This window comes from Ictidomys tridecemlineatus, chromosome 3, assembly GCF_052094955.1.
Source record: "Ictidomys tridecemlineatus isolate mIctTri1 chromosome 3, mIctTri1.hap1, whole genome shotgun sequence".
Taxonomy (NCBI): Eukaryota; Metazoa; Chordata; class Mammalia; order Rodentia; family Sciuridae; genus Ictidomys; species Ictidomys tridecemlineatus.
In genome coordinates, this window is record NC_135479.1 from 140,296,877 (window position 1) to 140,310,471 (window position 13,595).

General features: G+C 35.4%; 1 protein-coding gene across 4 annotated transcripts in view; it reads left to right on the forward strand.

The window, feature by feature from the left end:
• The window catches only part of Drc9 (dynein regulatory complex subunit 9), a 44,682-nt gene that overhangs the window by 4,248 nt on the left and 26,839 nt on the right, over nt 1–13,595 (forward strand). For all 4 annotated transcript variants that reach the window (XM_078043965.1, XM_040270253.2, XM_040270254.2 and 1 more), the window contains 3 exons: nt 111–384; nt 4,580–4,788; nt 8,513–8,641. In XM_078043965.1, coding sequence (XP_077900091.1) covers nt 111–384; nt 4,580–4,788; nt 8,513–8,641 — 612 coding nt within the window. The remainder of the gene's footprint in view (nt 1–110; nt 385–4,579; nt 4,789–8,512; nt 8,642–13,595) is intronic.

Sequence of the window (13,595 nt, forward strand, 5' to 3'; positions counted from 1 at the left end):
ATGACAATAAAAACTTCACAGGAGCAGATCTACATGCTGCCTATGCTTTTGAATCTAAATAATATTTAGACATTGGTCATTAACTTCTTTTTTCTTTATTCTTTTTAAAGAGATAGTCCGGAAGACTTACCTCTTTCTCCAAAAGTTTGGAATCCTGAGGTAACTGTGTTGGTGACAGGCCAACCACCTAGTGCTGTAGAAGAAGAAGAAGAGGAAGAATCAACTAATGTAGTAGATATAGAAGTCATCCCAGAAATCAGAGAGCCACTTTCCCTTCTAGAGGTGCTGAGACTCTCTGCAGTTCTGGAGGATACCCTTGACCAACTTTCTATTCTAAACTATATCATGCCAGTTCACTATGAAAGAAAACAAAGCACTAGCATGGTAATTAAACTCTCCATTATTTAATTTTGCTCTCTTTTCTTTTTATCATTTATAGTAAATTTAACTTGGGGAACATCTTTATCTCAGATAAAGGGCTATCATAATTATCTGAGACATGTATTCTCAATTGATGGAATAAAATTGTCATAGCTCAAGGTACATGATGAGGCAGAATATCTCTTTCCAATATATTGGTATTATTTCAAAAGGTGTATGGTTAAGTCACTGTAAATATAGAACAGTCAGCCTTCCATATATTCAGGTTCTGCACCCATGGATTCAACCTCTGAGCAAAAATATTCAGAAAAACATTGTGTCTGTAGTAAATAAGTTCAGATTTTTTTCCTTGTGATTGTTCCCTAACAATACAGTGTAACAATTATTTTACATTGTGTTAGTTATTTTAAGTAATCTAGAGAGGAAAAAAGGTATGAGAGGATATAGATAGGTTATATGCAAATTCTATGCCATTTTATACAAGGCCTTGAGCAGCCACAGGGGTCCTAAAATCAATTCACTGTAAGTGCTGAGGGATAGCTTTATATATATTGAGGAGATCAAACAACTGTATGTATTCCGAGGAGATTAAATTACTAAATTCTCCTACCTATCTTGTATTTCTCAGTGGCTAAAAGCTAACAGAGGGAGGAAATTCAACTGGACTCTCAATATTGTTTTAATCTAAATGATTTTGTAGGCTGCATGGTGGCACATGCCTTAATCCCAGCTATTCAAGAGGCCAAAGCAACCAGCAGACAGACACCTTTAGGCTAGGTGTGATGGCATGTGTCTGTATCCCAGTGATTTGGAAGGTTGAGGCAGGAGGATCACAAGTTCAAAGCCAGGCTTAGCAACTTAATGAGGCCTTAAGTGAGTATCTGTCTCAAAAATAAATAAATAAAAAGGGCTGGGGGTGTGACTCAGTCATAAAGTACCCCTGGGTTCAATCCTCAATATAAAAAAAAATGACCTTGTTGTAATTGCTGGCTATCTTGTATCCTGCTTTTGTGGGTATCTGGCCATGTTTCAGTCATTATATTTCCAATGACTTTTTGGACTCCTGAGGACCACTGAGGTATCAAAAAGCTTAACTTGGTAGTGAGAAAGGTCTTTACAAATTTTTAAACTCTTGTAAACCTCAGTTACATAGGTTTCTTCTTTAGACATATGATTTGCACAAAATATATTCTTCTGATCTTATAACAAATGAAATTGCTACATAGGTTAGAGGGTAAAGTGCTTTCCAGGTCTAAAAGAAAGAAGTCCATATTAATAAAAGAAAATTAAATTTCCCTTTAATTTCCCATAATATTTTTTAAATGTCTTTTTTATTATTGTTATTATTAGTAGTAGTATAGTCTGGGATCTTAAAACTTGATTAACATTTAAAACTTTATGTAAGATTTTAATAGGACACCAGATTTTGTGTCAGGAAACCTTTGGGTGTAGTTGTAAACAATAAGCAATCAATTTCACTTTCTTGGTCTTAGTTTTCTAATTTGCAAATTATAATGGAATTTTAAATGATCCATATATCCCTTCCAATTCTAAAATTCTATGAATTTGAAGGTGGTTTTGTTGTTGTTACTTTGTTTTTATTTTTGTTGTTGTTGTTGTTACTTTGTTGTATTTTTGGTACTACTGGGAGTTGAACACAAGGTTTTGTACATGCTAAGTGAACACTCTACCATTGAGCTATACTCCTAGCCCTTTGTTATGTTTTTTTTTTTTTTTTTTGAAACAGGGTTTCACTAAATTGCCCAGGCTGGCCTCAAACTTGCAGATCCTCCTGCCTAGCCTCCCCAATAACTGGGATTAGAGGTGTGTACCACCATGCCTGGTTTGAGATAGTTTTAAAATAACATTAATGGGCTAGGGATTTAACTCAGTAGTAGAGTGCTTACCTATCATGAGTAAGGCCTTGAGTTTGATCCCCAGCACTACCATAAGTAAGCAAGCAAGTAAATAAATAAATAAACAAATAAGCAAACATCAGTATTACAGGAATTTCATAATATAAATTAATTTCTTTATCAACTTATAAGGAGCAAATAAATCAGAGGCCAAGAACTAAATCTTTTAATGCCTATAAAACAAGAATGTAGTCCTTAATGTAGTTAACAAAGAATCCAGAAAAGGCTAATTTTTTTCCTATTGTCTTTTTCAGTAAAAATTAAAAGTATAATGGGAAAATATTCAGTTAATAAATGAGGTCTTATTAATTGTACTTACTCTCAGTCTTTAAAAAGAGTAATTTGCTGTCATAGAAACCCAAGAGAGTATGAAAAACTTAAATTGATAGTGTTCAGCAGAGATCACCACTCCAGTAAATGTAAGAGTGAAACTTTTTGGGGCTGGGGTTGTGGCTCAGTGATAGTGTCCTCACTTAGCATGTGCAAGGCCCTGGGTTCGATCCTCAGCACCACATAAGAATAAATACATAAAATAAAGGTATAAAAAAAAGAATGAAACTTTTGTTCTGTTTTATGATAGTGATCTTTCACCTCCAAAATTTTCTGACTTAACAAAAACCCTCCTTGTGATTTTATAGTAGTATAAATATAGTTTATACTATTGTCATAAGTGAGCTATGTCACCAACATAGACTAAACATGTTAGTGTCTTTTCTCAATGTCAGAATTTGTTGAATAACAATAAATTCACAGTCTACCTCACTTTCATCTATGGCAGTTCACCAGGTAGTCCTAAGCCAGGCAAAACCAAGTTCTAATATCCCCACCTTGTACATAGTGTGTACTACATAACATACTTTTTAGTGCCAGGCAGGGTGGCACACACTTATAATCCCAGCAGCTGAGGAAAGGTTGAGGCAGGAGGATTCCAAGTTCAAAGCCAGCCTCAGCAACTGAGTAAGGCCCTAGGCAATTAGCGAGACTCTGTCTCAAAATTAAATATTTAAAAAAGGGTTGAAAATGTGGCTTAGTGCTTAAGTTCAATTCCCAGTACCAAAAAATATATAAATATGTAAATATAAATAAATATATGTATGTATATAGTGAATGGACTAGAATATTTAGCTAGTTTAAATTCTCCTTCTAAAAAGTCATCAGTAAATTGGGCCATGTGACATATTTGCGTCCTTTTCCAGATGCTCAAGCATAAAAATAGAGAAATAATGGTTGGGGAAATCAGAAAAATGAATCCTCCTGAGCATTACATTTTATCTTTTCCTCATAAGGCAAAATATAAAATATTAATCATTGATTTACCAGTGGGAAATGAAGGCACAGAGATGTGAAATAGTTACCTATTTAATTAGGTCAACATGGTTTAGTAAGGGATATAGCCAGAAAAGAAAAGTCGGGTTTAGAGTTTAAATTTGTGGTCACTTCAATAGCTCAAGCTTTTAGCCACAGATTAAGTAAAAATCATTAATTAAAAGATACATGCTGTTCCTATATCCCCTTAGTATTTGATTTTGGGTTTGAAAAATAAATTAGTTTATCTTTTTTGTACATGACTGTTAGTCAGCTTTTCGTCTCTATGACCAAAATATCTGACAAGAACAACTTATAGGAGGAAGTGTATTTTTGGATCACAGTTTCAGAGTTTCAATCCCTGCTTGACCAACTGCATTTCACTGAGTCCATATTTCACAAAGAACTTTGTGTGTGTCTATGCGGGAGATTGAATTCAGGGCCTTGCACACAGTAAGGGAATGCAAGTCCACTGAGCTACACCTTCAGCCCCAAACTTTACCGTTTTTTTGGATACCAGGGATTAAATTCAGCAGGCATTCGGCCACTGAGCCACATCCCTAGCCCTGTTTTGTATTTTTTTTAAAGACAAGGTCTCACTGAGTTGCTTAGTACCTTGCTTTTGTTGAGGCTGGCTTTGAACTTGAGATCCTCCTGCCTCAGCCTCTGGAGCCACTGGGATTACAGGTATGCGCCACCATGCCAGGCCCAAACTTTACCTTTATTAGAGTCTTGTGGTTTACCAGGTGGTAAGTGGGGAATGACAGCAAATACTGTGTGAAAGCAGGAAGATACAAAACAGCAGGATATGTGGACTTGATGTGACTAAAGAAGAGGGAACATTTTTTTTGGAGGATAGCATACAAGTGGGAGAAAATGAGGTTAGAAAATATATATATATATAGACAGAGGCAGGTCGTCTTAGAGCATTGTCTCTTCATTTAAAAAAAATCTTTCTTAACCTCATATTTTGTTAGAATATCAGTAGCCTAGAAAAATCTCTGCTGGTCTCTACAAACAAAATATCTACTCCAGTCTCAACTAAAGAAAAACCCACATTGCCAGAAATACCGCAAGGAGGTCAATTTTCCATGGAGTTTAACAGAATGCAGGATCTTGTCTTTAAACAACCTACAATGCAGTCCATAATGTCTACAGAGATAATGAAGAAAATTCAGATTGATAGGTAAGGAGAACATATTTGGAAATGTAATGATGCATTTATACATAGATGAGAGAATGGGTACAAGGCTGGTTGACTGCTATGTTGCATTAGAATTTGTCATTATATTTGAAGTGATTGCTGATAATAGGATTGTCTGAAGACTGCCTGGAAACAGAGTAGTACAGTTGAAAGCATGTGATTGTATTATGTTGGGCAAATTATTGAGCCTTTGTATCCAATTTTTAAAAATGATAGTAGGGCTGGGGGTATTGCTCAGTGATAGAGTACATGCTTAGCATATGCAAGGCCCTGGGGTCCATGCCCAGAACCCCCCAAAAGGATAATGGTAGCAACCTTACAACATTAATATAAGGATTAAAAATAAGGCCTTTGGCCAAGTTTGGTGGTGCTTGCCTGTAATCTCAGTGACTCAGGAGGCTGAGGTAGGAGGGTCGTGAATTCAAAGCCATTTTCAGCAATTTAGTGAGGCACTAAGCAACTTAGCAAGATTCTGCCTCAAAATAAAGTACAAAAATGGCTGAGGATGTGGCTTAGTTGTTAAGGACAGCTGGATTCAATCCCCTCTAACCCCCCACCAAAAAAAAAAAGGTGTTAGCCTAGTGTCTAGTACAGATTGGTAGCTACTGTGATGCTTTATCTATTAATAAGAAATAGCCATTATCAAAGTGGGCAAATCCTAGAAATCATGTTTTAATCCTGAGGATTTCTTTCTTTCTTTCTTTTTTTGGCACCAGGGATTGAATCCAGGGGCGTTCAACCACTGGGTCACATCCCCAGCCCCTTGCTAAATTGCTTAGATCTTTGCTTAGAGCCTATGGTTGACTTTGAACTCTTGATCCTCCTGCCTTAGTCTCCCAAGCCTCTGGGATTACAGGTGTGTGATACTGTATGCACCACAAATTGAGACTACCACAAATTGAGACTACTTTTAAGAAATCCTCAGGAATAGCGAGGATTTCTTAAAAAGTAGTCTCAATTTCTATTATTAATCAGTTTTTGTTGTTATTGTTGTTGTTGTCGTTGTATGGTAAAAGACTATTGGTAAATGAAAGCTTATTGAATTTACCCAAAGTCACTAACTAAATTCAGCTTGGAAGTATGTTTTTAAGAAGTTTTATTGGGATACAACATTTCCTATTTGTTTGCAGTGTTAAGGGCTGCTTCCATGCTATAATCCACAAGTTGACTAGTTGTAAAAGAGATCTATGGCCAACAAAGCCAAAAATATTTATTCTTTTTCCTGTTGCAGAAAAATTTTTCCAACTTCTATATTAGATCTAAATAAGCTAAGGATTCTTGCTAAAAATCAGTCTGGCCCAGATTTGCACATATGACAGAAAGGTATTCTGCTTATGAACTACCCAATCTGGTTAATGTTCTTTTCATTCTTAGTGTGATGGTTCATATATTTTCCTGAGAGATGAAAAATACCAGTCTCAGATTATTTTTAGGGGACTTGTCTTAGATATATATTCCTTAAGAATTTCAATTATGAAACCTAGAGTGATATGTAATCATGAAATGTACATCTCTACCTGTTATCTAGAATCAAAGTGAAAATCAAATATTAAAGGCATGAAAACTACAGTAGTTTATGAATTTCAAATGGGAATTTGTAGCAAGTTTCTATGTACTTTCCTTGTTCTAGTGTTTTTATGCCTTATAATTTTATCATATCAAATTAAGAATTTTTAATTGTTTTATCTTACATAAGAGATAAGTTCTTATTGCTCAGATTCTTATGTTTTAGTTTCTTCTGTATAGTTTTTTCTTTTGGGGGGCATGTAGTACTGGGAATAATTTTTTATTAATGTAGCAATTGAATTTTTTTGTGTGAACTATTGTTAATAAAGTAGTAAGTATAGTTCCAGCCAACTCAGTATGAAAACAATAAATAGGAGTTTTTATTTCTCTCTTTCTCTTTTTAAAGTACTGGGAATTGAACCCAGTGCCCATTTGCTAGGCAAGTGCTCTATAACTGAGCTACAGCAGCCCTAATAGCAGTTTTAAAAATTCCCATTTTGGGAGGGAAAGGGAGAGAGAAGGGAAATTGCATGGAAATGGAAGGAGACCCCCATTGTTATACAAAATTACATATAAGAGGAAGTGAGGGGAAAGGGAAAAAAAACAAGAGAGAGAAATGAATTAAAGGAGATGGGGTAGAGAGAGAAGATGGGAGGGAAGAGGCGGGGAGGGGAGGGGGGATAGTAAAGGATAGGAAGGGCAGCAGAATACAACAGACACTAGTATGGCAGTATGTAAAAACGTGGATGTGTAATCTATGTGATTCTGCAATCTGTATACGGGGTAAAAATGGGAGTTCATAATCCACTTGAATCAAATGTATGAAATATGATATGTCAAGAGCTTTGTAATGTTTTGAACAACTAATAATTAAAAAAAAATTCCCACTTAGAAGAATATTATAAACAGCGGGGAACTAGGAGACTAGAAACTTAAGTTATATGGTGCTGTATCTTTTTCAAGCTAGTTATGTGACCTTGGACAAGTCACCTAAGCTTCCTGAACCTAGATTTACTCATCTCTAAAGTGTGAGGGTTTAATTAGCTCTTTAAAAAAAATTAAATTAACTTTTTCAAAATTTTGAAATATTTTAAGCATACAGAAAAGTGTAAAGTATGAAATAATAAGTCTTATGTATGGAATCACTAAATGTTAACATTTTAGCATGTTTGCTTTGGTATTTTTTTAAAAAAATATTTCTAGTTGTAGATGGACACAATGCCTTTATTTTGTTTATTTAGTTTTATGTGGTGCTGGGGATTCAACCCAGGGCCTCACACATGTTAGGCAAGTTGCACTGAGCAACAATCCCAGTCCTTGCTTTGGTTTTTTTTAAGAAACATATTTTAGGTGCAATAAAAACTTCCAATCTCAGTCCTCCTACTTTTTCATGTTTATTATTTCTAGCATGTTATGACAGTTTAGTATGCATGTGTTTTCTTTAAACAATACAAGTAGTTTCACATGTTTAAAATGTTATGCATATGGTATCATACAGTTGATTCAACATTTGTTGTTGGAAAGATTTTCAAGTTAAGGAAGTTATCATTTGTTTACAATTTGTGGAGTTTCTTGTTTTTGTTTTATTTGCTATACTAGTGACTGAACCCAAGAGTTCAGTCTCTTAGCTACATACCCAGATTATTTATTTATTTATTTATTTTAAAAATATTCATTTTTTAGTTGTAGTTAGACACAATACCTTTATCTATTTATTTATTTATTTATGATGCTGAGGATTGAACCCAGGGCCTCGCATGTGGTAGGCGAACACTCTACCACTGACCCATAACCCCCCCTCTTTTTATTTATTTTGAGATAGGGTCTTGCTACATTTCACAGGCTGACTTTAAACTTGGAATCCTCCTGTTGAAGCCTACTGAGTAACTGGGATTACAGGCATTCACCACTGTACCCTCCTGAGTTTATTGTTTTTGTGTTTCTTTTAAAATCATGAGTGGGTATTGAATTTTGCTAGATGCCTTTTCTACAACTATTGAGATGATTTTATGATTTTTCTCCTTTAGTCTTTAGTAATCTGGTGTATTCTATTAATAAACTCTCTAGTGCTAAACTATTATCACATTCCTGGGATAATCCCAATTTAGGATGTTCTTTCTGGCTTTAAACTTGATTTCTACAGCCCTTTGTGAAGGTAAGGAAATATATCTGATTAACTTTTTTCTGTTTCTCTTTACAGGATGTTTTTCAGTGATGTGATTGAAAATACCATGCAGGAGTTACAAGATTCAGGCACTTTCACAACTCTCCTGCAAACCTTGAACAAAGAAAGGGAAAAAAAAATGCATTTCTATGATATCATTGCCAGGTAAAGTAATGTTATGTTTCTTTGCTTTGATTTTATTTTTAAAATTTTTATATGGGCTTTTGCTATGTTGTGCAGATAGCCTGGTCTCAAATGCCTGGGTTCAAGTAGTAGTCTTGCCTCATCCTCCTGAATAGCTGGGACTGCAGATGTGTCCACCAAACCCCACTTTAAAACAAACCAAGTATTTCCTTTCCAGGGAAGATATAACTGAGTAACTGAAAGTGAGAAATTTGGGTTCTATTCCTAGCTAATCTGAGTCAATAACTCAGATTTTTTGCGGGCCTTAATTATCTGAATCTATGATAAATCAAGGTTGTTCTTCCTTCTATAGTAATATGTCTCTCTCTCTCTCTCTCTCTCTCTCTCTCTTTTGTGATGGAAACTGGGAGTGCTCCACCACCAAACTGCATTCTCAACCCTTTATTTTTATTAAATCCAGGGGTTTCTACAACTGAGCTACATCTTCAGCCACTTACTTTTTAATTTCAGACAGGGTCTTACTAAATTGCCCAGGCTGGCCTCAAACTTGAAATTCTCTTGTTTCAGCCTCCCGATCCACTGAAATCACAAATATGTGTCACTGTACCTGAGTGTGTACTGTGCCTGAGACTGAGTTCAATGAAAAATCTTTGATTAATAACAAGTTCATGCTGGGGCTATGGTATAGCTCCATGATAGAGCAGTTGACTAACATGTGCACAGCCGTGGGTTTTATCCCAAGCACCAGGAAACAAACAAAAAATTGCATACCAAGAGAAGTTTTCTTTTAAAGAAACTTTCAACTTGTACCAAAGATTTTTATGTTTTAAGAATATTCCACATAAGGCTGGGGGTGTAATATGTAGAGCACATATTTAGCATGTGTTGATGCCTTTGGCTCAATTCCTAGCATCCATCTCCAAAAAAAAAAAAAAAAAAAAAGAAAAGAAAAAAGAAAAAGAGAATCAATACATTTAAGTTCTTTGGGAGTATAATAAAATTCTCTGAGTCCATATACCTCAGTATCTACAAGGGCTCGCTTCCAGGACTCCAAGTACATACCAAAACTGTCCAATGCACATTCTCTCATGTATTTTGATCATCTCTAAATTACTTATTAGAACTAATATAAAATAAATGTTATATACCTAGTTATTATATTATTTAGGGAATAAAGACAAAAAAAGTTTGTACATACTCACTATTGCACCCCCCATTTGGTACTGAGGATTGAACCCAGGGGCATTTTACCACTGAGTTACATCCCCAGACCTTTTTATTTTTTATTTTGACACAAGGTCTCAATAAATTGCTGAGGCTGGCCTTGAACTTGTGATCCTTCTGCCCCAGCTTCCCAAGTTATTAGGATTATAGATCTATACTACCATACCTGGCCTCAAATATGTTTGGTCCATGGTTGGTTGAATCCATGGATGTGGAACTCACAGATATGAAGGGGTGACTGTACTTAGAATTAAAAAAGTGGTTATCTTGTCTGGATAGGTGGAATTGTTTTCCCTTTTCTTTCTTTCCTTAATATTGCTAATAAACTCTGCACTAGAATTATTAAATTTTATTTTGGTTTTGTTTTGTGGTACTAGAGATTGAACCCAAGGCCTCACACATGGTAAGCAATCTACATCCCCAGCTATATTGGAGTTATTATGAACACTAGACTAATTAATACATGTAAAAGATAGTTGCTAGCACATAGTAGTTGCCTAATAACAATAATAACTGCTATTATAGACTTAACATTTATTACTGGCAATCCACACAAGGACTGTTCCTATCTTGTGTCAGGAAGCTGAGCATAAAGTAGGTACTGTTAAGTCCAATAAAATTTATGGGAGGTCGCTGATTAGGACTGAGTTCCTGTACTACTCCCAACAGATCATACCAAACCAGAATGGAGTGCTTTCACTAGATGCCACATGATTAAACTGTATTTTAAAACAGTCCAATTTTCCAAAAACTAGCAAATTCACAGAAACCAATTACAGGGGATTTTTATGTTTTAAGAACAGGCGTTGGCATGATTAAAAAAAAAAAAATTTCCTCTGCTTTAACCCTGTAAGAAAAGTAACTTTAAATGATAATCTGCTTCCGCCCCGCCCCTACTGTTTCTGCTTCTTCAGTACTTTTCTGCCTAAAACCTACCTCATTTTGGAGGAAGGGAAAATTCCCAAAGCAGCCTGACATGGTGAAGGCCAAATTCATCAACAGAAGAACTGAGGAGATGATTAAGGGTGTTGGGGGTACCTGTGTCTTGGTGGCTTGAAGCCACACAGAGCTCTGGAGGTTCATTAAATACTAACAAATGCTAAGTGAATAAATAAAACCTACCTCCTCTGCTCAGCTCATTGGAATGCCTTTCTGTTTCACAGATGGGATGCTGCGCAATTCATGAATTACTAATGAAAACTAATTAGATCTTTAAACTAAATTTGTTGAAATTTTGTTCTTTGATAGTACTAAGTAAGTTGTATTTAGGAAATGCTTCTTTTAAGTTATTAGACTTTATTGTTAGAGCAATTTTAGATTTACAGAAAAGTTGAGCAGAGAGTTGCCCTATGACCCTATCTGAGTCCATTTTGTGTTGCTATAACAGTATATCAGATTGGGTAATAAACAAGTAAAATAAGTTTATCCTTTTTGTTCATTGACCATCAGTATGGGTTTTGTTTAATCTCAGATTTACTTAACTTGATTTTCCTATCCTTTTTTTTATTTTTAAAGATTTCATGCTAACATGTGTAATTCAAGAACTCTTTCTTATTCTCTTTAAGTCTTTCATTTTTTTCATAGCATCCTTTGTTGCTGGGGATTAACCCAGGTCCTCATGCATGCTAAGACAAACATCCTACCACCGAACCCCCAGCTCCTTGTCTTATTATTTTTTTTTAAGTTTTATCTTCCTTGTATTGTCTGTCTTTTCTCTAAATTGCTTTTCTCCTCAAGTTTGTTTTAGACTCTGTCTTTAATGTTAGAGTAATTTTTTATAAATACTTGGTCCCTTTGTATTTAAGAGTGAAGCACTGAGAAGCTGATTGGATGTTCTATACATGTAAACAGTAATTCCTTATATAATGGGCTGGGTGAATCTATAGATCTTTTCCCCTGGTGGGTCAAGAAGCAGAGAAAAAGTAATGGTTATTCACTGTATTTGATCTCTGACTACCATGTGTTTGGGAGCTGGCCAGGGAAGGAGATTGGGGAAACTCACTATACAGTAAGTAGAATTTTATTGTTTCCCTAATTTTATTTATTTTTAATTTATTTTTCTTTTGAGTACTGGGGATTGAACCTAGGGATGCCTAACCACTGAACCGTATCGCCAGCCCTTATTTATTTCTTCTTCTTTTTTTTATTAATTTTTAAAATTTATATATGACAGTGGAATGTATTACAATTCATATTACACATATAGAGCACAATTTTTCATATCTCTAGTTGCTTTCAATCTTCCTGCCTCAGCCTTCAAAGCTGCTGGAATCCACCAGCATGCCACCATGCCTGGCTGTTTCCCTCTTTTGAGCATGACCTTCTTCTCCACCTCCTACTGCATCCACTGCCCAAATTTCTGGTTCAACCCTTGCAAGAGACAAAGCAAAAACTAGCAAAAAACAAACAAACAAACAAAAAAAAACAAAAAAAAAAAACCCACATCATGTTCAAGATGAAGAAAGGCAGTTATGACCACAAGGACTTGGGAAGGAACTCAAGCTCTACCTGCCTTCAAAGATGCCTGGTGCTTCTATGTGCTAAGCTTTCCTGAGGTCTGCAGGTTAATTCAGTTTTCTTCTTGATTTCTCATTCTGTACACATTTATATTTCATTGTTTTCTTTTTTGCTTTATATCTTCCATAATCTTGTTAATTTTCTTTTATCTGCATTGTTTTCTTACGATCTCTTTGTATGTTTATATCATTTATTATTCCTTTCTTTTTATTTCAGTATTATTTCAAGGGGGAACAGAAATAAATACACATGTTCAATTAATTGAAAAGAGAAAGTGCACATAATTATGCTAAGTGAAAAAATAGGATAAATAATATAGCCTCAGTTCTGGAAGACGAAACTTATAGTGTACCTTGACTGCAAGGAATGTCATAAAATTTTAACCAGAGTTTACCCTAGATAATGGGGTTAGGGATAATTTTTCTTTTCTTTTTTCATTTTCTAGGTTTTCTAAAATGGTCATATATTACTTTTATAGCCTCCTATAAATGACATTTATTTGTATGTATGAAGGAATCTGACCTTGGGAGGTTGATTTAATAGTAGAGATAAACTATTATGCATATCTCATATGTGTTTCTTCTGATCTGTAAGTGGGAAATACCTAATATACAGTTTGTTTTGACAATGACAATCTCAAGACTCTAGTTAGGTATATGCTTTCTAAAATTTCTTGAATAAAAGTTGTGTGCATGGTGCATACCTGTAATCCCAGTGACCCAGGAGTCTGAGGCAGGAAGATGGTAAAGTCAAGGCTGGCCTGGGCATTTAAGCAAAACACTGTCACTAAATAAAATATAATAATTTTACTAAAAAGGGCTGGGGAGGGGCTGGGGTTGTGGCTCAGTGGTAGAGTGTTTTCCTTTCAAAGTGAGGCACTAGGTTTGATCCTCAATACCACATAAAATAATAAGTAAAACAAAAGTATTTTGTCTGTGTTCAACTAAAAAAAAAAATTACAAAAAAAAAAAGGGGGGGTGCTGGGGAGCCGGGTGTGGTGGCACATGCCTGTAATCCCAATGGCTCAGGAGGCTGAGCCAGGAGGATCAGAGTTCAAAGCAGCAATTTAGTAAGGCCCCAAGCAACTCAGCAAGACCCTGTCTCTAAATAACATATTAAAAAAGAGTTGGCTCAGTGGTTAAACACCCCTGGGTTCAACCCCAGGAACCAAAAAAAAAAAAAAAAAAGAAAGGCATAGAGATATATAGCTCAATGGAAGAGCACTCCTGGGTTT